This window comes from Eulemur rufifrons, chromosome 1 (genome assembly GCF_041146395.1).
Source record: "Eulemur rufifrons isolate Redbay chromosome 1, OSU_ERuf_1, whole genome shotgun sequence".
Lineage (NCBI taxonomy): Eukaryota > Metazoa > Chordata > Mammalia > Primates > Lemuridae > Eulemur > Eulemur rufifrons.
This window is the reverse complement of record NC_090983.1, coordinates 56,235,364-56,262,194: the sequence shown is the minus strand read 5'-3', so window position 1 is coordinate 56,262,194 and position 26,831 is coordinate 56,235,364. Positions and strand designations below refer to the sequence as shown.

General features: G+C 39.8%; 1 protein-coding gene across 1 annotated transcript in view; it reads left to right on the top strand.

Moving 5' to 3' along the window:
* Positions 1-1,715: 1,715 nt before the first annotated feature.
* Positions 1,716-26,831, top strand: part of MYO3B (myosin IIIB) — a 373,201-nt gene continuing 348,085 nt past the window's right edge. Inside the window, exons 1-5 of the mRNA XM_069471407.1 lie at positions 1,716-1,865; positions 2,862-2,996; positions 12,047-12,151; positions 12,404-12,503; positions 15,370-15,446. Coding sequence (XP_069327508.1) covers positions 1,716-1,865; positions 2,862-2,996; positions 12,047-12,151; positions 12,404-12,503; positions 15,370-15,446 — 567 coding nt within the window. The remainder of the gene's footprint in view (positions 1,866-2,861; positions 2,997-12,046; positions 12,152-12,403; positions 12,504-15,369; positions 15,447-26,831) is intronic.

The window sequence follows — 26,831 nt, the reverse complement described above, 5'->3', positions numbered from 1 at the left end:
GTTTTGAGGATCTTGTAGTAAAGAACACTGAGTCATATCAAGACAAAGTTATTCCCTTGCTAATTAATTCTCTTTCTGGTCTTCTAATGACATCAAGGGAAGAGTTTATGCCAGCCTTTAATTCCTCTCCATCATTAGATGATCTCCATTTTCAAGACAAAAAGCAGCCTTAGGCCAGAGCCCAGGGCCGACAATATCTGGATGGACTTGAACAACACTCTATTGTTTGTAGTGTAATCATCTTTTTGTGGTTAATTTTGATATATGGCCAATGATACTGGTTTTGCATTTAGGGTAGTACTATAAAGTGCCTTTAAAAGACATTTAAGTGAAAAAGCAAGTAATTTAAAAGTAGTTAGTAACTAATAGCAAAGATGATATACGGATATGGCAAAATTGTGAAGCATGTGGTGAGAAAGATTGGTTTTGTGAGTCACTGGATAGGAGGAAAGGTTACAATTCCTGAGAATCTTGAAACCAGCACATGAAAGGGAAGAGTTGTTTGACTAGCCAGACTTCCAGGATCAGTGCCTCAGCCCAGGGTGGGATTTGCCTGGGCCCTCAAGGTACTATACTGGTTGCAGTGCAGGTCCCTTTGCTGATTTCTTCGTTTGTTTGTAATGGTTTTGAAATGCTCCCAATCAGACAGGCTTAGGGAAAAAAGGGAGTTTTTGTGCTAGGTCAAAAGGCTTTGTGTTGGGAGAATGCAGTCTAGAAAATAATTAGAATTAAAAGTGCATATTGGAATGTCCAGCATGAGGCAAAACTACTCACCCTGGGTGGACACTAAGCCACAGTATGGGGATCAGATGCCATGGCTCTTGCTGTTAGAGCCTGACAGTCCCTCCCCTGGGCTTTAGAATCAGACCAGAGTTGGGACCCCTCATATAGCCTGAGAGCAACTGCAATTGAAGGGGCTTTTTCATGGCATCAGTCTTGGGTGACTTTGACTGCCAAGCTTCCTGTTAGTACTTAAACTACCCAGAGCTATGTCCTTATTAAATAGAGTACTAACTAAAGCAAAGTGAGTTTGCAGCTCCTGTTTAATCTTTTAATGTGATTCCCATACTAGGCTATTGCTGTATGGATGGGGTCTGAGCTTGGCTAATCTTTGCAGCACCAAGACCTGTGCAGCAATGGGTGCGTTCATTGATTGATGCTTGGTGTATGCACCAAATTCTCCTTATTAGCGGTCTACACTTTGTACACAAAGGTTGGGGATTGGTTTCCAGTGGCCATCAGGGAGCCCTGGTCAAGGTTACCATAACCTGGGGGCAAAGGTTTTATAATAGATTTAACCATTTTCAGTCACCCTCCCTGGCAGCAGCCACAGCAGCCTCCATGCAGCAGTCTATCGAGACGACTGTCCAGTCATGACCAGAACATCCTCTTTGGCCCTTTTACTCCCTCTTGCAGTGTGTATATAATCTTCACTTTTAGAATCATGTTTTTAGAATGTTTCAGAGTCATATTACTTCTCCACTCTATTTTCTATTACCATTTCTTAGGAAGACATTAAGTTCTTTTTGTATAATAAAAAAATCTATTTAATAGAGGAGGAAAATAAAAAGAAAAAGTAACACAAGGTTGCTGGTTAAGAAACGAAAATAATTTTGTTTCGAAAGGCCTCTGCCCCCAATCCTGTGATGAGTTGTGTGTACCAAACTTTTTTCCCCACCAGGAAACATCTGTACAGATTATTTCACTACAATCCTATGATGCTTGGACTAGAATCGCTCCCAGATCCCACGGACACCTGGGAAATTATAGAGACCATTGGTAAAGGCACCTATGGCAAGGTCTACAAGGTAACTAACAAGAGAGATGGGAGCCTGGCTGCCGTGAAAATTTTGGATCCAATCAGTGTAAGTAACAGTAGTTAATTGTAACCACAACCTAGTGGTTCATGCACATTGAGTTTTTAACTTCTTTTCTTGATTGTAAGGATTAATTTCTTGAAACCTGGCGTGAAATCTCAAAATGAGTTATGATTTGTCATCTTCCCTGAATGGACTCCACTTGGAGTTAAAACTTTCCTTTTGTTTTGTTTTGGTTTTGGGACCTCTGAGCTCTTCAAAAGTTATTCTCTTGGAAAGAGTGTTATATTTTACTACCTGCTCTCCTTGTAAGTTACAAAGTGACTCAGACTTGGATATTCGATTATCTTTTTTTGTGTGTGTGACAGGGTCTCGCTCTGTTGCCGGGGCTAGAGTGCAGTAGAATCATCATAGCTCATTGCAACCTCAAACTCTTGGGCTCAAGAGATTCTCCTGCCTCAGCCTACTGAGTAGCTGGGACTACAGGCATGTGCCACCACACCCAGCTAATTTTTCTATTTTTTATAGAGATGGGGTCTCATTCTTGCTCAAGCTGATCTCCAACTCCTGGTCTCAAGCAATCCTTCCGCCTTGGCCTCCCAAAGTTGTAGGATTACAGGTTTGAGCCACAGCGTACAACCAATATTTGATTATCTTAAGCTGACATCTTATTTCACAGTACTGAGGTTACAATGCTGTATGTTATTTTGCACAGTGAGGTTGTATGTGTTCTATCCTATGTTGGGTCCCTTTGAGCTACTTCTCCTTAACTGCTTTGAAAACTTAGATATTTTTCAATAAAAAAGATTTTTATGATAGTATTATTAAAGAAAAAATATCATAAAGAAATTTTATTGATATAATAATTAAGAGGTTTAAATTGAGATCTGAATGTCTACTGTTAGGTATTTTGAAGATATGGTAATGATGACATTAAAAATACATAGTAAATATGATTAAGTGATCACTTGAATATGTTATCATATCTGTACCCTTCTTTACAGAGTAAAATTAACCCAGCATGCATTTTTCTACTCTGTTTAGGATATGGATGAAGAAATTGAGGCAGAATACAACATTTTGCAATTCCTTCCTAATCATCCCAATGTTGTAAAGTTTTATGGGATGTTTTACAAAGCGGATCACTGTGTCGGGGGACAGCTATGGCTGGTCCTGGAGGTAAGAGGCTCCCATTGATTGGATGACCTGTGATTTTCACAGAGGGCCAATGGCAGGCAGATGTTTTGTTGTCTAAATAGTTTTTTTTAAAGAGGGTAGAACTCATGTTAATAAATAGTGTTTTAAGATACACATTTGAGGAGTAGGTCCCTCCTTCATGTCACAAGTACCTCACCAGATGTGAAGTTCTCCTCTACAGGTTCTTACGGGTAGGCCATATGCTGAAAATATTCTTATTCCTCTGCTTCAAAAGTTTAATAATCTTTTCTTCTAATACAGAGTGAGTATAGGAATACAATTGGAAACGTTTATTTTCTTCTCTAAACTGGGAACATTTCATAGTAAACATGTTCCAATTGATTGCAACTCATTTTCAAAAATTGTTAACCCAAGGTTTTCTTGGCTTGACAAGTTTGGATTTGCCCACTCATGTTCATTACCCCTCATCTTAGATTAACTTTCCTGAAAACTGACTCTGAGAGTTGTGTATGGAAGTTTTATTGGAGAGTTCTTGCCAGAGATAGAACTGGAAGAAAGTGTGGAAGGCAGGATCAGGTAAGGAGGACATTGAGCAGCAATATGGTTGCAGCAGAGGCTTCAGCTGATCCTTTGGGGAAATGGAGAGCTGGGAAGCATTTTTAAAGTTGTTCTGAACAAGCCAATCAGTGTCTGTGTGCCATCCCTGGGAGGGAGCATGGCCTTGGGGGAGGCAGTTCCCTGTAGTGGAGGGCAATTTTGAGTGAGGTGTGCAGCTGGGAGCTGGGAACAGGGAGCAGTTGATACTCCTGGCAGCATCCACTCTGAAGAGGGGATCTGAAGGGAACATCACTGTATCCACCAAAGTCCTGCATGTTTTCTTCCTTATTAATGGCCTTTATCAAAAAAACCCAAAACAACACATGTTGGCGTGGGTGTGGAGAGACAGGAACACTAATACACTGCTGGTGGGACTGCAAACTAGTGCAACCCCTGTGGAAAGCATTATGGAGGTATCTTAAACAGATTCAAGTAGACCTGCCATTTGACCCAGCAATCCCATTACTGGGCATATACCCAAAGGAAAAAAGGTCATTCTGTAACAAAGGCACGTGTACCCAAATGTTTATAGCAGCACAATTCACAATAGCAAAGATGTGGAAACAACCCAAATGCCCATCAATACATGATTGGATTAGTAAACTGTGGTATATGTATACCATGGAATATTACTCAGCTATAAGGAATGATGAAGATACGACATCTCTATGGTTCTCCTGGAGAGAGTTGGAACCCATTATATTAAGTGAAGTATCCCAAGAATGGAAAAACAAGCATCACATGTACTCACCAGAAAATTGGTTTCCCTGATCATCACCTAAATACAAATCTGGGAACAACACCAATTGGACATCAGACTGAGGTGGGGGGTGGGGGAGGGGATGGGGGTATGCCTACACAATAAGTGCATTGCGCACCGTTTGGGGAGTGGTAACACTTGAAGGTGCTGACTCGGGAAAGGGGGGGTGGGGAAAAAAAATGAAACTATTGTTTTTAACTTGCACTGTTCACTTAATAATTTATCATGAATATTTCCCATATTATTTCATATCATTGTACAAGAAATAATGTATACATTATGAGGACATACTGTATCTAACAAGATATACTGTTAGACTCTTTGATTCTGTAAAATTAAATTGAAAAAAAAAATAAAGTGTCACATCAGGTGCCACTTTTAAAAAAAAAAAAGATCAAAAAAAAAATTCAAAAAAAAAAAAATGGGAATGAATGTGTGCATCTGTGTGCAAAAGAGTCAATTCCCCACAAATAGAATTCAATAACAAGGACAATAATGACAATATATAAATTAGTATATTGGGACAAGTCTATTGCCACATTCCCACTAGGCCTACCCTCATTTGTTCTGGACTCTGCACCTCTGAAGCAGCTCCTGCTTCCATGCCTGAGGTCACATAGGTGATCCAGGACTAGGTAGACACAAGTGGATGCCTTAAGAGAAAAGTACAAAGAGGACGGGACATACCTCACTTCACCATCTGGTGCCTCTTGTCCAAATGTTCCTTGCTCTGGGAGTGCCTGAGCATAGGATAATATGTACTGGCTGCCATGGCAACCATGTATGGAGAGTTCATTTGTTATATTCAAATGGGATAAGCTATAGGAAAACTGGTTTGAATACATCAATTCCCTTCCTCAGAATATAAAGATGTAAGGGATTTTGGTTTTCAGGAATTATCTTTGTCCCTTTAGTTGGCTGGCTAAGTCATATAACACATTCTCATATTATCATCTTTTTGGTTTTATTAACTCCCTGCCTCTCCCCCCACCCCAAGAATATTAAGATTTTATCCTGCCAGTGAAGCTCTTTAGCACTGTTGCTATGTTTGGAAGTGGTAAAGTATTGTTTCCAGTGTCTCCGATTATATTTATCATAAGCTCTGTAAGATCTTTGTGTTTTAAACCTCATTGTAACTTAGTAATAGAAGTGTAGTGACCAAGAAATCTCAGTTTCTGCTCATTTTCCCTCCTGACTCAAAAAGACTCTGTATTTAGACATAGAGAACTAGATTTTTCAGGGCCTAAAAAGGGGCCTTCCCTCTGTGCAACCAGGCAGGCAGGAAGGCTGCTCATACCTAAGGCCACCTGATGAGTGAATGTTCTTCCTGATGAGGAGTGGCCCTCAGACACAGCACCTCAGTAATGGCCAAGGCAGCCAGAAGGGTGCACATGGCTTGAAAGATGAGAGAGAGCCCAGAGCTATGAACTGAGCCTTGTACAGATACTCAACTGCCAACTGTCTCTTGCTTTTTCAGAGTCACCCCAGGCAGATAATGAGGCTGCCCTGAGACACTGAATTATTTATTCATACCTCAGCAATACTGTGTCCTGGCATTTATGACTTTTGCTGGTTACTATGGTGGTATGGGATGCTGGCTGTCCTCAGTCTTTTCTGTCCCAGGCTGTGCTATCTAAACCAGTCTGCTGGATGGATATGTACATTCAATGCCTCCAATAGTCTTATAGAAACACAGGGATTCCTGGACTCCTAATACTGACAGAAGCCTGTCAGTTCATTCCCCTAGTGTTCCATTGAGGGACAGAGGCCCAGAGAGGGGAGCAACATGCCCAAGGTCACATTACCTGTTACATGGCAGAACTGGAGGGATAACCATGCTTCAGCCTTTTCTGTCATCATGTGCTGCTGCTGCCTGCGATGCTATCTGTTGAATCATGGAAACACTGGCTGGGATTGCAGCACTTCCTGATAACCAACCTCCCCGCCCGCACACACACAGCTGGATGACGATGACAGTCCATGTGGCACCCTGACTATTTTGCTCCCTCTGCAGTTTTTTTAGGCATGCTTTAGGAGACTCACACCATAAAATTACGATCTGTTTAATATTGTTCTCCTCATTCTGTATATTGAGATTAAATTTATGTTGCTTTTGCTCTTTACTTGCTTAACTTGATAAAAGGACTAGTGAGAAGCAATTCTAGAGGATAGAAAAAATGTTATTAATATTCCCCTTAAGTCACTACAACTCTGAAAACAAAAGCAAATAAAAATGTCATTTCTGAAATTCATTGCTGTTAGTAGAAAGCAAACAAAAGCTTTCTTTCATGATAGACACCTAGTATATTAGAAAGATATGGAGTGAAAACACTCATATGTGATAATGTTTTGGAGAATTTGTGAATATATTTTATTTTAAGTGAATATTAAATTTTTAAAAATCTAGAAGTCCTATTGTCTCTCACATAAATTAAATATGTATAGTAAGAAATAGACCTTTAAGAAAAACAATACTCAGAAAAGATACCTAATATGTGCTAAGACATGGGCTATTTTTTCTTTTTCCTTTAAGTATAAAACCTTCAGCAGGTAGAAACTATTAATTTCAGCATGAACCAAGTATTTTACTTACATAAAATGGTTTAGAGTACTGGTAAATGAGGCTGTGAACAAAGTAAAACAAAACAAAACAAAACAACCCTCCCAAAAAACAAAACCCCAAAACAAAACCCAAAAATCTTTGTTTTTAAACCAGGTAATAGAATTAGTTTTTTTAAAATCCTTTTTTTCCTCCCAGAGAGAGACAGAGAAAGAGAGAGAGACCTCCATCCACTTTTTGCTTTTACTTAAGGCCCTGGAAAGTACAGTCTATGCCTAAATATTAGTATCCGTTGGAAATGTTATATGTCAAACCATTTTCACCCATTGCTGTTATAGCATGAAAGACAAAGTATTGATCAAAAGGGCATTGAAAAGAAATTCTTCTTAATTCTGTAATCTGACTAGATCAAATCAATATGCTGGTATAGAATCTACTTGAAAGTTGGAGCCTAGGCTAGAATAAAGGTCTGGTGATTGTGTTGCATGCACCATTCTTTAATAATGTAGAAGAAAGTTGATGGCTTTTTGAGCAAGGAACATTTTATTGCTTGAAATTATGACTGTCTTAGCAAATGCACATACTGTGATTGAATCAATATTCAGCAATGTTAGAAAATAGATGAGGAATGTAAATGATTTTTCTATTTTTCTTGGTTTAGAGCAAAATGCTCATTAAATTCTAGAGGCATCCAGCTGCCACGTTTCCTGAATGCTGAGAGTGTAGGGAGGAACTGCAGGGATGGAGACACACCTCTCTATTTGAATCTGATGGTTGGCAGAGTAGGTGGGAATAAAGGGTTGATGTGCCAACCCTCAGGGTTGGGGTAGGAGGCTTGGTTGCCTTCTTACAACTCTAAGGGGATTATTTTATTTGGTGCATTTAAATATAATTCCTTGTCATGCTTTTAAAATGTTCAACGCATTTCACTGAACATTTACTCAGGGTAGACAATTGTCAGTGTGTACCTGCTTTCTTTTTTTATATCCAAGTGCCCAGAGTCTTTTTTTCTATAACCCACAGGCTGCCCTTTAAAATCTTGCTGGTGGGCTTATCAACTTCACAGGACAGCTTCCTTTAAAGGTGCCCCAAGCAGTTTAATTATATGTTTCTATGAATCCTGGGAAGTCAGACAGCTCTTAAACTCTGACATTTGGTGGACAAAAGGTACCGACTAAGATCCCTTTGTTGTTTTTAAATCCATAGTTGAGTTTTGATCCTGCTGACAAATAGCTGCTCTTAATCCCTTCGTAGGTTCTAGAGTTACAAAGAAAGTTTATAAATTGGCTAGCTATATAAAATATCACTGAAGAGGCCCTTGTTGTGAAATTGGCCACACTCAAAGTAGGGCAGGAGAGAGACCAAAATGAGGTGTCAGGGGAAAATTCCAGGGTTGCATTCTCTTGGATCATCACCTGGCATTTAATTTAAATTTTCTGTCGGTAGAATTTTAATAGCATCCTTTCAATTCAAGAAAGCATGTGCCTCCCTGAGATGTGATCCAGGCTGGGGGAGCAGACCTGACGAAGGTGCTGTCATGCCTTTTATTCCTATTAGTGCTTTTGTTTTAGAGAAATAAAGAACTTTATCGATATTTTCCTAATTCTCAGTTTCCCTAGATTGTCTCTTCTTCACATTCCACATCCAGATGGTCAGAAATTTCTATCAATTCTATCTCATAAAAGCCTCCCAAATCTGTCTCCTCCTTTTCATCCTCACAACTCTTGACTTTCTGACCCTGCCTCCCTTGATTGCCTCAGCATCTCCTAATGGATGCCCCAATTCCTGGTGGTGTCTTCTGTCCATCCTCCAATCTGCTGCCCAAATCATTTTTCTAGAATGTAGATCAGAACATCAAGACCTCCTGCCTTAAACATGTTGATAGCTTATTTTCCTTATCTAATTTTATATCATGGTTTTATAATATACATAATGTAGAATAATAAAGCCCATACTTCTTAGCAGGGCATACCTGTCATTCCCTGTCCCCCACCTTCCTTCCCCATCTCCCTGCCCTAGGATCCTGGCATCCTTTGTCCCAAAAGTAGCACAGTGTTTAGAACTCTCTCTCTCTCTCTCTCATACACACACACCCTTCCCTCAGTCTTTCATGGTCTGTTTCTTTTCACACAATGTCCCCATGTTCCTTTTCCCAAGATGCCCTTCCCCTTCTTGTCCTCCTGACCAAAACCCATTTGTCCTTCATACTCATAGTAAATGTTATGTCCTCTGGGAAGATTTCCTAGACTGTTCTTTTTTCACCTTCCCTCAGCAGAGTTCACCCTTCCCTCTTCCGTGCCACCACACTCCCTGAGGCGTATCCCTGCTTCCACATTCCATACTGTAATTATTCATGTCCATTACTGAGTGATGGGCTCTTTGAGGCTAGGGATTGTGTCATAGTCATGATTATTACCTGAGTCAAAGGTAATAAACCAGACAGTCTCAAACTATTGAGAACAGAGAGATGACTTTCTTTTCAATAACTGAACTCAACTTTATTCTTGAGCCCCTAGGCTAACTAGAGGAGACAACTGATTCTAACCCATTTTGTTAAACTTAAGTCCAGTTGGGTGGCTTCTTTGGGAAGGGTCAAATTCCAGTGTTTGTATCCTATTTGCACAGTCTAGTTCAAAGCTCAGTCATTTGGATAAGTACTCAGTTTTTTAGGGTTTCTTTTCTCCCTCGTTCCTCTGCCTTCTCTCTGGGTGGCATGTGGATCTGGGTACAAGCAGATGCCTACATAAAGCCATAGCAGTGAGGGTGGGGGGCTCTGAACCATTTGGTGACTACCAAGTCCTTGTGATGATAAAACTGTACTGTCTGCCTTTGGTATCTTTGAGGTTCCTGGTCCCTGACACTCACTCCAATCATGAGGTTCTCACTCTTCATCCTTATTTAAACTCTAACTTTACCCCGGTCCCCAAATGGAACATAAAGTTCTGAATCTCTTACAAGCTGTGAGTAGGCTGTAAGGAATGTTGTAATCTCAGGCGTGGTCTGCCTCACCACGTTAGCTGCTATTTCACTTGACATAGACACTCTTGCTGTTATGAGGTCTCCCCTTAGGTTTCTGAATGGGGAGAGGGTCATAAGAAACTGAGTTTCTATTATTGTTACCCTCTTCCACAAACACCTCCCTCCCAGAAGGAGCATCGTCACTCTAATCTTGTCCTTTCAGTCTCTCCAAGCTCCACGCCCATAGCCCCATAAGTGCTCTTCTTTTTCTTACGGGGTGAGAACTTCCCTTATGCCAAGTCCTGGCTTCTTCCCTGGTCATCAGCTCTGTGGCCAATTCTCCCATTTTTGTTTCTTGATACATAAAATCTAGTTTGGTAAGTTCTAAGAATGGTATTTTATGTCTCTTAAAAGCCTAGCTTTTAAGACTGTTCTACAAATTATGGCACCCAAAGTGCATTCACTGCTCAAGAGGGTATTAGACTGAACACTGAATGTTATTTGTCTTTTCAGGTCACGTAAGCTATAGTTAGAATCAAAAGAATATGGAATCTTTTGGAAGACATTATGCTGGCACTCAACATTAGGGCCATCAGAGCCATGGTGTTGAGTTGCAAATTAAACCTGAGGTTGGCAGACAGTGGATTTTAAGGTCATTTAATATAGTCCCAAACTTACAGAATCATACACTTCAATGCGTTTCACTGCTTTTAGGGTCCCTCTTAAGTCATTCCTGAGAGATAGTAATTTTATGCTCGTTTTAAAGATTCCCTAATTTTATGTTAAATTTTTAGTCACATGCTGTCACTTTTGAACAATTTAAATGATAAAATCATGGGTAGATTCATTTCTAGGCTATCTTGATTATTATACATACAAGGTACTGTCAAATATATAGTAGAGAATGATACACATACTGAATAAAAACATCTGCTCACCTTTTATTAAAATGTTGCAGTGTTCATAGAGTCAACTAGATCCTAATGTGTTATTATCTTGATAAAAAGTTGTCTTCTTTTCAGAAAGCTGTTAATCTGTACTCTCTTAGGATTCCTTGCTTAAGAAAAACCAATTGACTTAAGCATCCATAAGCCAGGGGACCACCTGCTGTTCACTGATTAACTCTTTCCCAAAATTCAAAGTGTCAAGAGGAAAACTAGGTCTTTAATGTAGGGATTCTACCTTTATAAGGTCAAGATGGCTCTTAGAATATGATGGAAGCTCTGAATTTTCCTCCAGAAAAATGCAAGATGCATATACAGCATGCTGCCTACAATTTCAGGGTATTTACATGCCTTGCTCAAAACAGTTAAGAATGCTTGATTTAAGATGGCTTGTAGCAAACCCAAACCTGCACATTGACTTCCGCAGTTAGGAAAAATTATCTTTGAAAATCCTTAAATAGCTGAGAAAGTATTGCATGCTTGCTGTATATATTCAGACTTCAGTAATGTACAATATATAACAAAGATCAAATATACAAAATATAACCTTGCAGTGTTACTAATTACAGAAAAAAAAGAGAGAAGAACATAAACTTGCTGAGAGCCTAGAATTGAATATGAAAAGGTGAAATGCACACACAATGCAACTCCATTCCATAAACTTTACCTGCAATGACAACTCTAGAAAAAGCTGCTGGTTGGGCTCCTGATGCCTGCAGTACTAGCACTGGAGGCAGGAAGGTTTGAAATCACTGAAATGTCTTCCCTATCATGTATCAAGGGCATTCATCTTGCTTCTTCTGGTACTTTCTTATCCTTGAAATGCACATTTGAAAAAATAGACAATATTTATGTAAAGTGAAAGCTATCCAATAAGTCATTATGAAAAACATGCTTTTTCTTTCAAATTTATAAATAATAACTTGTGCTATTATATTTCACTTGGCAATTAAAAAGTCAGCTTTTTGGATGTGCACTTTCATTCATAAATCATCACCTCGAATAAAGAATACACACGCACACACACACACACACACACACACAAAGAATTAGATTTGACTGGGTAATAGAAGTTTGAAGTCTAATTATTCCAAGCTAGAGTCTTGCAATCTGGAAATTTATTTTACTATATTGAGTCGAATTTACTTTACTATATTGAGTCATAATCAGTGGGCTTTTTTTCCTAATTTCTTTTTCTTTTCTTTTTTATGTGATCTCCTACTCTCTCTCTGTCTGGCACGTCTTCTCGCAGCTGTGTAATGGGGGCTCAGTCACGGAGCTTGTCAAAGGTCTACTCAGATGTGGCCAGCGGTTGGATGAAGCAATGATCTCATACATCTTGTATGGGGCCCTCTTGGTAAGAACGTCCATCAGGCTGGGAATGACAGCAGAGGGGACAGTTTGTCCATTGCTTGCATCCTCATTGCATATTAACAATGGGGAAACTGCCCTGTGATAAGCAAGGATTATTAATAGCAGGAAGGTGTAGCCAACTGTGGACTTTGATGAGACTTTTTAATAGTAGAGTAATTGCTTTAAAATAAGCATGTAAATTTCCAATTTCCCCTTTCTCTTTCCTGTTGTTTGGCGGTGGTGGGACGCCATGCAGGGCCTTCAGCATTTGCACAACAACCGAATCATCCACCGTGATGTGAAAGGGAATAACATTCTTCTGACAACAGAAGGAGGAGTTAAGCTCGTTGACTTTGGTAATGACTGCTTGTCGTTTGTTTTCTTGATGTGTGTAGTTTAGCCAAAGGGGACAATTTATTGCAATCTCAGAAGACTGGGGCCTCTCTGTTACACCATAGGCTGAGGGACTTTTCCAGTCAAAGGCAGGCTGGAGAGAGGGGGTTTTACCAGATGGATCACCCTGGGAGATGCTGTTTGTTAATCTATTTTCAGCTTCAGAAGCAATTTTATTAAAGATAGAAAATAAAAGTGTTTCAAAAGGAGAACTTGATAGGAAAACTTTCTGGTTTTCTAGTAAGAATTTCACATCTCAGGGCAATTGTCTACAATTTACATTTTGTCATTTCTTCTTTTGCATATGAAAAGAGAGAGCAGTTTCGTTTTTTAAATGACTTTCACTAGCCTTAGGCATACTTACTCCCAGTGAGCAGAAGGTAAAAATAGTCCTGTGGGCCTGGGAGCTAACATCCCTTTAAATTGTGATTATTGCTGCTACACATGTGAGGCTGGTTGAACTGGAAACAACGGGAAATGGACATGTGCAAGGAAATGCAGGGCAATTTCACCTAAGGCCAGAGAACTAGTAAATATTTCCTTGCAATACTTACGTTGATATTCACAAAACAACAAACATTTGGTTTTCCTTTTTAGATTTATTAAATGGTTTAATCATCTAAATAAGTTCAAAAATGGGTCATTGTTACAAAAGTGAGAAAACATTTAGAAACACTTTAAAAAATGTTATCAATATCATCATAGTAAAAAAGATTGATAATTTCTTTTATTGGTAAGAAAGAATTCAGTGGAAAAATGTGTCAGTGAATAATTTTCTCAGAAGAAATTACTTAAAAATAAATGAAGTCGCTGTAGCTATATTGGTCTGTTACTAAAGAGCAAGCAAAGGAAAATAGCAGAGGAAGCACTTTGTTCAAGTCTTATGCTCCTCTCTCTATATAAGGAATGATCTAACTCCAACAATATGCTGCATGTTTAGCATTGAAATGTATTTTCCACACGATACTGGGGGCAGTAAATATGTTGTAAGGGAAACAACTTAGAAGGATGAGGATGAAATGGGAATTGATACTAATTTATCTATTCACCAGCTTCATGATTTGGCATGAGGGTAAATGTTCCTAATCTTTCCAGCAGAAAGTTCCAAATTTCTAGTTGCTGCAAAACAAATTTTTAAAAACTAAAACCAGAAAGGTATAGTTGTTTTTACCAAAATTGTAGTGGAAGACTTGATAAAATGGGAAATTAGCCATGGCCAATAGAATTTAAAGAGCTCTCTTTGGCTTTCTAATAGAGACTGCAAGCAGCACACACAACCGTCACCCCCCCCCCCCAAAACAACCTGGGGATCCTTGGCAAATTTGCACCTGATATTCTCAAAGGTGTGTCCTTTGCTAATGAACACACAGTAGTCAGGTTTCTAAGTTCTTATCATCAATGACATTGCGGCAACCCTTGTAATTCTCTTAAGGTTAAAACTTGAACTCCCTGATAGTTACCAGCGAGGGTTTTTAAGGCAGGAGTACATTTCAGGAAAGCAGAAGTTATACATTGGTTTGGTGCATGGGTATGACTTTCTCTAGGCCCCTTGGGAAGAAGTTTAGAGCAAAGACTGATGGTCAGAGTTCAATCCTCAGTGCCCCCTTATCTGAGGGCTAGGTGATAGTGGGTCACTTTTTCTATCTGCTGCAGGTTTTTGAACAGCAGCTCAAGAACATATAAGATGTTATCTTTTAGTTTCTATAGGGAACCAAAATACCTTGCAACTCTGGCTAGCTTGGGAGACTATTGTTACTATCTTTTGGCTTATTAGGTTAATCATTTACTTTTCAAGGCTAGTTAGGTGCTTGGAATTTCCTTTGAAGAGACTCAAGATTTTTCCTTTATTTCCATGACTGGGGGGACTTGGCAGGCCCTTAAGAGCAGACCCTGCTTTGTATCACTATCATTATCCCCATTTCGAAGATAAAGAAACTGAGGCTCAAAGGTGAGGCAGTCACATAATTAGTAAAAGGCATAATTGAGATGGAAAACACTGACTCTTAATCCAGTATACCTTTACTTCTACTTTGTTTCCACATAGTATAAAGAAGAGATCTGATTAAAGGACATTGGAATTATTTTAAATTCAGATCCTCAACATTGAGCTCTAGATAAGATTATTAGTCAATTTCTTATTCCATTTGACAAACATAGCTTTCTTGCCAGGTTCGCAGGCTTATAGGCAAGATAAGGCACTGAAATCTTTTTACATCTACACTGATGCTCTATTATAGATGACACATGCCAATCTTTTTTTTTTCTATAAAATGAAGCATCTTATTAAGAAAGAAATCACCTGAAATAATTTGGAAATATAACAGGAAGATATTTTGGGTTGATCCTAGTTGTTGACATTTTTCTTTCATTCCAAGTTTGCAGCATTGTGGACAGGAATTTTCATTAGGAAAAAAATATCATAATGATTAGATGGAATGATAAATGCTCCAGCACACAGGAGTATAGCTCATGGGCCAAATACAACCCACCTATTTTTGTAGGGCCCATGAGCTAGAAATGGTTTTTATATTTTTAAATGATGGGAAAAAAACCAAAGTCATATTTTGTAACATGTGAAAATTATATGAAATTCAAATTTCAGCATCCATAAATAAAGTTTTATTGGAATGCACCCACTCTCATTCATTTGTGTGTTTTCTATGGCTGCTTTTGCACTATGACTGCAGAGTTGAGTGGTTGTGACAGAGACCAAATGGCCCACAAAGCCTGAAATATTTACTATTTGGCCCTTTATAGAAAAAGTTTGCCAACCACTGGTCTAGCATCATCTTCTGCTCACTGCCGAATTCTGATACCCTTTTCTTGTAGGCGTTTCAGCTCAACTCACTAGTACACGTCTACGGAGAAACACATCAGTTGGCACCCCATTCTGGATGGCCCCTGAGGTAAGCAGGAACATCTAGTTCTTTGCACTTTTGAGTGCCTTGATACTATGCCTTTTTATGGGTAAGTCATAAGCTGTCCCCAATTTTCAGGGAGGAGAAAATCTTTTATATTCATTGAACTGTGAGAGTTCTAATTTGTGAGTGATCCTGATGAGACTTAATCTCAGAAAAGCAAGATTGAGTCACAGCTAGCCCATGGGGTGAAATTAGAAAAATGTATTCCCTCCAAAAGATGCAGCCCTCTTTAAGGGTCATGACTTGGCAAGTTCATCCAGCCTTTGTGTAAATTAGAAAAAGTCAACTTAGCGGGATAGGTACAGAGCCAGGTTTCATCTCCAACTGTCCCACAGAACTATATGCAATGATCCTGGTTGTTTTTTTGTTACCATGTACATAACAACTTCTCTTGTGTACTTTGTTGGCTCTCTGTAGTAAAATATGGGATTTGGTCCTAATTTAGTTCTGGCATCATCATAGGACTCTCTGGGAAATGATGCATGTTGAAATTTGAGGAACCTTCTGGCCAGATAAGGCATGCGCTAAAACACCAGTGCAGTTTTGCTTGTCAGGTCAGCATTCCATTACACAGTATGCTGACCTTTGCTTGAGAGCAGCTCTCTGGGATTAAGCAAATGGGTTCTTTTTATAAAAGACTCAGGTGGTCACTTGCTTAGATATCTTTCCATCTCTAATCTGTCAGCATGGAGGTCTTTCCTCTGTGTGACTGCCAAAGTGTTCTCCTAACAGAGTAACTGGCTCATATCAATCTCTGCTCAGATTTCTTCAGTGACTCCCCATCGTCTATGGCCCTCCCTTTCTTACTTGAGTAATAGACCCCTTTTAAAGAAAAAGAAAAACCCTACAGATTCTAGTGTTTACTTAAATCTTAAAAGTGTTTTTAAAATAGGTTTTAAGAAACATGAAACTAGATATAAACTCCTTGTCATTCACATTTGTAGAACTATAAAACCAAAAGGAAATACATGTATTAGGTTATTAAATATGAAATGTCTGATTTCCTTAAGTACTAAGTTTGATAGTTGATATCTCTGACATTTCACTTTGACACTTACTGTTTTATTTTTATTGTGAAGGTACATCCTTATTCTTTTAAACATACAGTTTGGCTTGTGATTATCTTTCAAAATTTTTTAGAGGAATTTTTGTGAAACCATGGATAAATAAAAAATGTGAGTTATTTTCAAATACGAATTCCATTGTGGAGCCAATGCAGTGCAGACAGCTCAAAATATCAACCAAGTGTTTGGGAAGGATGTGGCTAATGAATGCACAGTACATTGATGGTTTGAGAAGTAGCATTCTGGTGATTTTAATCTTGAAAATGAGCCACATGGGTGACCTGAGACGAAGGTGGATAATGATGAGCTAAAAGCTGTAGTGGAAGTGAATCCATCTCAACCTATGTGTGAATAAGCAGCAAGGTTTGACATACAACAATAGTGGACCATTTGAGACAAATCAGCAAGATAAAGAAGCTGGATAGATGGGTCCTGCATGAATTAAATGAGTGTCAGAAAAGAAATTGTCTTGAAGCTTGCCTTTGTTTGCTATCACTACAGAAAGGTGAACAATTTCTACATATTATTACATGTGATGAAAAATGGATTCTTTTTGACAATTGCAAGCATTTGGCATGATGGTTGGATAAAGATTAAGTGCTGAAACACAGTCCAAAACTGAATATTCATTAAAAAAAGCTTATGGTGTCTGTTTGGTGGTTCAGTGCTGGTATTATCCACTACAGCTTCATGAAATCTGGTCAGTTGATTACAGAAGATGTCTATTGGAACCAACTGGATGAAATGGTGAGGAAGTTTGTGGTTAAGCAGCTGAGATTGGTCAACAGAGATAGGCCAATCCTTTTGCAAGACAACGCTCGACCACATGTCACACAAACAATGTTGCTCAATCTACAGAGGCTGGATTTGGAAACTCTCTGTCATCCACCATATTCACCAGACCTTCCACCAACCGACTACCACTTCTTCCAGGCTTTAGACCACTTCTTGCAAGGAAAAATATTCAATTCTCAACAAGCTGTGGAAAACACCTCTTGTGATTTCAACACCACTTGCTCTCCATGCTTCTTTTCTGGTGGCATAAACAAGCTACTGTTAAGATGACAAAACTATGTCAGTAGTTTAGGTGCATAATTTGATTAATTGTACTGCCCCTTGTTTGAGATGTAATAAACTACACTTTGATTCAAAATCGGAAATTTCATATTTAATGACCTAATATTATGAAAAAACTATTACAAAGCCAGGAACATTCAAGTAAGCAGCTTTAATTTAGTGAAACAAATGATACTGTTTTGTGGATCTCAGTTGTCCTTTGCAATGTGATTATGTTTCGGATCACAGTAGCACGGATTATTTTGAGTCTGGCATAACTATTCCCATGTACCCTGTGGTGACTCAGCTCTACAGCTTTACTCTATTTCAGCTAGCGTGATCTCTTTGTTCAAATAGCATTTCCTTTGACCTCCAACTGTTACATCTCTATATTGGCTTGGTGCTAACTTAATAGCAAACATAATATTGACACTAAAATTGTGTGGCAAATGGTCATCCGGATAATCTGGAAGATGTTTTTTACTCCTTCCCTCATTATTGTTTTTATAATTATTAATATAATTATCATTAAAACAAAAGCAAAGAAAAAGTTTTCATAGAGACTTTGTGAACTCCACTGTAAGAAACACTGTAGGATAAAGTCCAAACTCCTTTGGATTGTGAATAAAGCCCTTAATATATTCCAGCCCCTATTTATCTATCCGGCCTCATTTCAGATTATTTTCCCCGGATTTATTTGTTTTTAATGCTCCAACAGTAGTGAGACGTAGCCCTACAGATATGTCATTCCTTTAAACCCCTGGTGTACTGGTATAGCATCCAGAATGGCCCTCAGAGCTCTGGAAAATTCCTTCTTTATCTTCAATTCTCAAATGCTAGCTCTCCTAGGAAATCTTCCCTAATCCTTTGCTGACATTGAGGTTGCTATTCCTAAATTTCCACTGCAGCCTTACAGCCTTCAGTAGCACACTTTCACCCCTGCATAGTAATTGCTGGCAGGCAGGTCTCCCAACTGGATTCTAAGCTTTGGCAGGGACTTGGGATGCCCAGCTCTTAGTATAGTGTTTAATACAGAATAGGTGCTCAAAAAATATCTGTTGGATGAATGAATGTATTGGTAAAAAAAGCCAAAGGAATATGATGAATTTGGAGGGCAGTTTGAGGAGGGCTTTACAACCATTGGTATTAGCAAATTTGTAGATTTTGATTGAGCTGTTCTGAAAGGAAAGTGTAACTGAGGTCCTTCAACTCATATTTGGGTTGTCATAACATGGAAGATGGTGTTCTTGTTCTAAAACATAGCAAACTGGTGTTTTTAGAATCAAAAAATATAATTAAGAGAAACCTGCCCCTGGCTTTATACATTTATTAGAGGTATTTCTGACTTTCCAACTTCAGATGGGTTGAATAAAGTATGTGGAGTGTTTCTGTAGGGGACAGTTTAGTGGTCTATGGTGAGCACCTATTGTCCGGATTCCCTGGAACTGATTCTGCTCTCAGCAGGGTAAAGCCAGCACTGCATCCTGCCTGTTGCTGTGGGTAAATTGTGGAGTAGGCAGTTTAAGGTGTGGGGACCTTGACAGCACCTTTCAGGAACAAGTGTCTGACTGCTCAGTGCAGAATTCTCACAGGACGTGTGCTCATGTCCAATATGCTCCAGGACCCAGGCTGTAGTTCTTGGGACTCAGGCTGGCACCATCCTCATACTTTTATTTTCCAAATAGAGAATTACTTTTTCTAGCAAAGCCTCTTTTTGCTCCATAATCCTCCATAGGAATGTCCAAAAGAACAACCTTCCATTTGTCAGTTCAATTGAACAAACATTTATACTGTCCACTGTGAGCAATGCTTTGGGTCAAGAGCAGTCCTTGAAAGTATAATCAGTAATGGTTCAAATGAACACTGTCTTCATATGATGGCCTACATAGAATATTAATCTTAACATGCTTTCACTTCTATTTATGTGAATAAATGGCATTTAGATTAAATATGACAACATTGCATGCAACTCCAATGCCAGTAGAATAAAACCATTGCAGATGACTTGTGATTTTATTTTTTAAATGCAATGGGGCCGGGCGTGGTGGCTCACGCCTGTAATCCTAGCACTCTGGGAGGCCGAGGCGGGTGGATCACTCGAGGTCAGGAGTTCGAGACCAGCCTGAGCAAGAGCGAGACCCCGTCTCTACTAAAAATAGAAAGAAATTATAGGGACAACTAAAAACATATATAGAAAAAATTAGCCGGGCATGGTGGCACATGCCTGTAGTCCCAGCTACTCGGGAGGCTGAGGCAGTAGGATCGCTTAAGCCCAGGAGTTTGAGGTTGCTGTGAGCTAGGCTGATGCCACGGCACTCACTCTAGCCTGGGCAACAGAGCGAGACTCTGACTCAAAAAAAAAAAAAACAAACAACAAAAAAAAAACTGTTAAATGCAATGGAAAGATCCTTGATCCTATTTTATTTTTGAGAAATTGAACCAAATTATTCTCTTCCCATTTTTATTACCATTTTTATTTCACAAGCTTGAGTAACTGTAATATTTAATTCAAATAGTCTATACTATGAGCTAGGTAGCTAATGGAATGTGACCATACCACAGTCAAATGTTGATGAGCAGTCAAGACACACAGTTCACTGGGACAGCTCAGAGCTGCAGCATGAATTGACTATCAAATTGTCAACTCTCTCTACTCATTTCCTCTCACTGCCTCATTTGGACACTACTAAAGTTGAAAAATATTGGTAGAGCAGTATCAACTCAGCAATGTAGGAGAAGAATTGTATGGGGTACCCTTAGTGTGTTGGTACTTAGAAACAATACTACTGGGGAGATAATTGCCTGGCATAGTGAAAGGTTAATCTAAAAGTCAAGATCAGTACAAGTTTTTTCTTTTTTAGGAATGGGGGGCTCACTATGTTGTCCAGGCTGGTCTCAAAGTCCTAGGCTCAAGTGATCCTCTTGCCTTAGCCTCCTGAGTTGCTGGGACTACAGGCACATGCCACCATGTCTGGCTTAAGATCAGTACAATTTTTCATAAACTACCCTGCATATGGGTAGCATACTGTGACTACAGGAACAATTATCTTAAAAGGGAAAGAAAAAAGTTCAACATAGAAACTATGTATCCTGAGCAAAACAATTTAAACAATAGAAAATTAAGTTTCTCATATAATAAGAACAGAGGTAGGTAATTCCAGAGCTTGTTGATTCAGCAACTTAATAAAGTCATCAAAAACCCAGATTCTTAAATCTCTCTGGCCATGAACACTGCCAGCATGACTTCATTGTTCAGGGACTGGCTTTGGGGTGGTTATGACAACATTGCCTGTAAGTATCAGAGGGACAGTAGTGGCTACAGCCTTCCAGCAGTCACTGGTGAAAGAGCCCATGGTACAAACAGAATCTTCCTTTTATAACCGTGGGGCTGCTCTCACAGCCAACCAAGAAGTTGAAGTGCGTTCTCTTCCTATCTTGAGGTTGAAGACTTGTCCAGCCCTATATTTATTTCCTAGGTTTGCTATAATCAAGTACTACAAACTGGGTGGCTTACAACAGCAGACATATCCCACAGTTCTGGGGGCTAGAAACCTAACACCAAGATGTCAGCTGGGCTGTGCTTCCTCTGAAGCCTCTAGGGGAGGATCCTGCTTTGTCTCTTACTAGCTACTGGAGGTTTGCTGACAATCCTCGGTGCTCCCTGGCTTGCAGCTGCATAACTCCAGTTTCTGTCTTTGTAGTCCCATGGTGTTTTCCCGTGTATCTCTGTCTTCACATGGCCATCTTCTTATGAGGATACTGGTCACATTGGGTTAGGGGCCCAACCTACTCCAGTAAGACCTCATCTTAACTAATTATATCTGCAATGACTCTGTTTCTAAATAAGTTCACATTCTGAGGTCCTGGGGATTAGGACTTCAAGATATCTTTTTTTGGAGGACACAATTCAACTCATTACAACCTCCCAAATACTTAGCACCCTTCCTTTGTAGTAAATCATTTAAGTTCCCAAGATAATCAGCCAACTATTTGGAACCTACAGGGCTGCCTGTTAAAGATACTAGCTTACTTGGAGGACTCAGCTTTGCCTGTCTACATAAATAAACACACACACACACACACACATACACACACACACACACACACACACATTCACAGCCTCAGGTGTTTGAGGCAAACATGGCTCTTTCTGGATGTACCAAGCATACCAAATTGCCTTCCCACATGGGCCCCCAACACCTTCAGACTTTTGTTCTATTCTGCCTCTTCTCTGGCCAAGTATTTTTTTTACTATTATTATTATTGTTGTTATCATCATCATCTCCTGAAATGTCTGGCCGTGTCATAATCATTTTCCTCAACCTTCTGTTTACCTGATTAAGCCTCTCTGGTCTCCTGGCCTGTGACTTTAGCCTGTATCTTAGGCACTTTATTTCTTTTTTTTTTAAAAAAAAAACCAGTCTTCCTATTAGCCAGGTTTATTGTCTCTTTTCTTCTCCACTGTCTCTTGACAGACAATTTCTTATAACAAATCATGTGAATAATTTGCATAGAATTTTCACAAATATACCTACCTGTGAGGATACCAATCAGGCATGATTACATTCATGTTATAGATAAGGAATCTAATGCTCTGCCAGGCCAAGTGCCCATGAGCACAGAGTGGGTAGGTAGATAATGGTGACTGGAATCCATATTTTGTGATGCATTGAACTAAGGGATTTCCAGTACAGCCCATGCCTACTGTCAGTATTGCTCAACCAATATTTGTATCACACAGGTGCCAGGTAATTTTCTATGGCAAAAAGGGGTACAAGCCTAATTTATGTTTATTAATGGTGAAGGCAGGGGGTTAGAGATAGTAAAATACTTACCCTACCTTTCCCACCATTACACATAGGGAAAAATTAAGCTGAATGTTAGTAAATGACTGAAATCCAAGGAAAAAGAACTGATGACATCATTATTATTTTCATTGAGGGCATCAGTAAACTGTGTTAAAATGATGCCATGTAGTTAGCTGATTGATGTGCACTGGTATGGGCATGCTGGTTATTAGAGTATTAAATTGTTTTCATTCTGGTTGGTAAATGGCTGCTGTCCAGAGCCCCTTGAGTTCCCCTCAGTCACAAGAGGTGCCCCGTTTCTTTCCCTAAGACACTCCTGACTTCCTAATGATCCAGCAACTACAGGGGGAAAGGTGTGTCTGACAAGGGGAGAACCTCCAGGACCAGCTCCAGCTCATCTACCTTCTACTGACCAGTGCCACCTGCCAACTGATTGTCAGGTATTTTGAACACTGTGCTTGCTAAGCAAGTGTATAGAGAGAAGGAAATTTTACTTACTGAGAAGAGACTAATATACCAGGAATTGTATAAGTGGCTTTTAAAATATATTATTTTATTTCATTCTCATAACAGCTATCAGTAGTAGATATTATTTCCCCCCTTTTACAAGCAAGGAAAGTGAGGCTTAAAGAGATGTAGGAGGTACCATGCCCAAATTTACATACCTAGTAAGTGTTGAAGCAGCTGGGCTTTTCAGAGAGCATAGGAATACAAGTCCCATTTTACAGATGAAGAAACCAAGACAGGGAGAGGATATTTGTATTCTTTTACTTTACAATGTATTTATATGGGGTACTCAGTGTGGAAAATGTGTGCCAGCTGAGATAACTCATACAACAAAGATAAGCAGAGATATGGTGAAAGGATACTCTGAAATTGGAGTGTGAGACACATCATTTTAAAAGATGATGTATGTGAAGGCCCTATCATCTGTAATTGACACTGCACTTTGCAATCCCACCAATGCAAGAAGCAGTCCATGTATTAAGGATCCAGTATACTCAGCATCTTCCTAAAACAGCTAAAGGTCTTTTTCTGTATTGGAAAACAGACTTGTGGATAAAATAAACATTTGCTTCTTTTTAGAAATTTTTTCCCCCATTTTACTTCCTTCTGCTCGTTGTTGCAAACAAGAGCTAATCAGCTGAGCAGAGAAACAGATGTGCTGTGAGGGCTCCAAAAATGGGTCTCTTTCTGCCTGGCAAAGGGTCGTTGATGGGACCGTTGCCATAACAACCAGCTTACACCAATGCAGAAATATCACAGGCTTTTTGCAATCACTCTTGTCTTCATTAATTATGCGGTTCCTAGCTAAATCATACAATAATGCTATTTCCTTTGGCACTGGCAGGCCTAGAGATGACAAATGAGATATTTTGTGTTGAAGAGCTGAGAAAACCATAAAGCACTACAGAGCTGAAATATTATTATTGTCATTGTTACCATTTTGTTCCCTAAGCTCTAGCTAATGGGTTTGGTTCCCAAATAGGACTTAGTATTTATTGAGTACTTACTATATGCCAGGCTCTAAGTGCTTTATGTTTATTAATTCATTTATAATTCTCACAATAATGCCAAAAAGTCAGTACTATTACTAGTCCAGTGATTTAGATAAAGTAGGTAAGTCACAGAAAGTAACCATTCTTGTCCTTAGACAATTTATTAGGTGATGCCACTCAAATTTGAACCCAGATATTTGGCTCCAAATTCCTCACTCTTAATCACTATATTACAACAAACTATTTGTGACCACCAGTGTATAAGATAAGATATGAATCTTGGGTTTTCTTAATTTTTCAATTACATTAGATAAGAATTATCCTTCCTAATATGTTAAGGAAAATACAATATTTTGACATGACATTAGAAGCCAATGTAATTAATGACCAAAGGGAAGAATCTGGAAAAGTAAAATAAAGTGCTTCAGGAATGAATTAGGAGATTTGAATTTTAGTCTTAGTTCTGCCACTCATTTTCTAAAAAGTGTTTGTGGTTCAGTTATTTTAATATGGGTTCAATTTGGGTAAAAAAAGCACAGATTTTGGAGTCAAATCTAAGAACAAATCATAGATACTTGTTTACCCACTTAACCACTACCTCAGGCAAGTTACTATATATTTCTAAGTAAAATGGGGAGAAGTTAAAAGAGGTAACTGCCTCAAAAGTCAGAATGAAATAATGTACTGAAAGCATTTGGGGCAGTACCTGGCATGGTAAGTGCTTTACAACTTGGTGGCATAGATTGCACCTACCCCTACCTCTGCCTAGCCTGTTCTCAACTGTAAAAAGAAGAGATTGGCTTAGGTAGTCTCTGCCTCCAAGCCTTTCTATATTACAGAGAACTTTTGCAGTTTTTAGAGGGAAGGGCATCTTCCTACTTTCGTATTCCGTGGCTCTGGTGTTCCACGAACAATGAAGGTGGGATCTCACCAAGCTCTTAGTAGGGGTGAACTGATGATGGCGACGTGGTCTGTTTTACCTGGCTGTCTTTTAAAAGATTGGGAATTCTTGGGACCCCCAACTGCCAGTCTTATCACCATAAGACATGCAGGATTTGGGAGCTCAGGAGGGTCAAGTGAGAGGTTTAGAACTTTAGCTCATTGGATGGAAGACCTGTGTGCTTTCCCCAGAAACATTTATCTCTGAGATTCTGTAGCCTTTTGCTGGTCCCTGGTTTCCCCCAGGTGTTGTGTGTTAGCCTCTAAGAAACAGATTCTTTCCCTTCTTGTTCTGGGGCTGATCCTGCCTACATTTGCAGTGTGGTTCTGCCTTCTAAGGCTCTGAGGCACGACCCAGGGCTCACGGCTTTGGAGGGTGAAGGGCCCAAGGCAAGGGTGAAATGACTGGGTGTATCACTAGCTTTTCACTCAGCTCCAGCAATAGCTCCCTCTCAGCTGGAGCTCTGTGGGGAGGTTGAGTCATATGTCATGCATCAGTGTGGAGGTGGGGGGCTGGCCCTGGAGGCGGTGGTGACATGTCATCACTCTCTTCCTGGTGGGTCTAAGTATAGGACCTCATCTGAGGGCTTCAGGTCCCAGTTGTGCAGAAGCACATGATGCCTAGAGCAGAGGCCTCACATCCCCTCCACTCAGTGCTAAGCAAGAAGTATCAAAGGAATAGCCAACAGGAACATTTGGAACTTTTCAGGCTGTCCCCACTCCTTTCTGGGGAGGTGAGAAGGGTTAAGGCATCTGCTGTTTCTCCTTCTTCATCCACCAAAGGGGAAGAACTGATTCTGTTACTGCAGAGGCAGAAGTGTTCGCTGAAGGAATGTCAGAGTCAACCTTGGTTCTTCCTGAGCTCTGAGTCTCAAATTACCTGGTGAATGACCTGTCAATGCCTCTGCAGTCCTGTCCAGAGTACAGAGGCTCACTCAGCACATGAAAGGGAACTCACCCCAAGCCAAACGGAAGGTGGGCAGTCAACATTAGGAATAGGACCCCAGAGGAACCTTGAGTAGGATGAAGCAGGAGCAAGTGGAGGTGGGTAGACTAGTATTTATCATGGTGTATTATGTCCCAGGTATTTTCTATACCTTTTTTAGTTTTAGGAAGTTAAACAGAATCACAGATAGAAACATATGACATTCCCAAGGACATCCTGATTTGCATGGTGCTATCAAGAGGCTACTTGCAGAGAAAGGGGTATGAACAAGTGGGAACTTTCAGATACTCTGATTTGCTTCCCTTCCTATTTTTCAGATGCATCACAGAGGACAAAAACATTGTTTTTTTTTCCCCCTCACTAGTTTCTTATTGTGAGCTCATGCTTCAATTCTATTACCTACTAGCTGTGTGACCTTGGGCAGGTCTCTTAACCTTTCTGAATCTATTTCCTGGCCTGGGGTAATAATACCTGCACTAACAAGCGGTAAAATGGACTGAATTGTAGAGCTCCCCTTCACTCTGTGCTTAGCTGTGCTCTGTGGAAGTAGAGCATTAACTGGCAAAGGAAAGGGGCAACAAGGAGGGGAGCGTGAGGGGACAGGGAAGTGAGATGCGGGAAGAACTCCATCTGCTGAATGCTTAGGTGATGTGCTTATGTGCTCATAGTGTGAAGTTACTGTGGCTGCGGTTTACTGAATACAGAATCTGTTTGGCAGCGGCTCAGCATTCTCCATGTTGTAAGGATTCCCAGGAGATGCCTCACTCAGGCAGGTAGTGGGGAACCATGGAGTTAGCTCTTGGTTTGGCCACAAACCAGCTGCGTGACTTCAGACAAGTCAATTAACTCCCCCCCTAGGACCTCAGTTTTCTCTTTTGTAAAATAAGGGGGTTGAATGAGTGAATCCCAAAGTCCTTTCAGTGTCCATCTCCATCTGAGGCAGCTGCTGGAGCAGGGAAGGACAGTGGGATTGCACTGGACATCCAAGCAAATGTGCTCCTGCAGGAGCCTCTTGAGGACTAAGAACACAAAATTTGGGCGGGTTTATCTTTCATAGG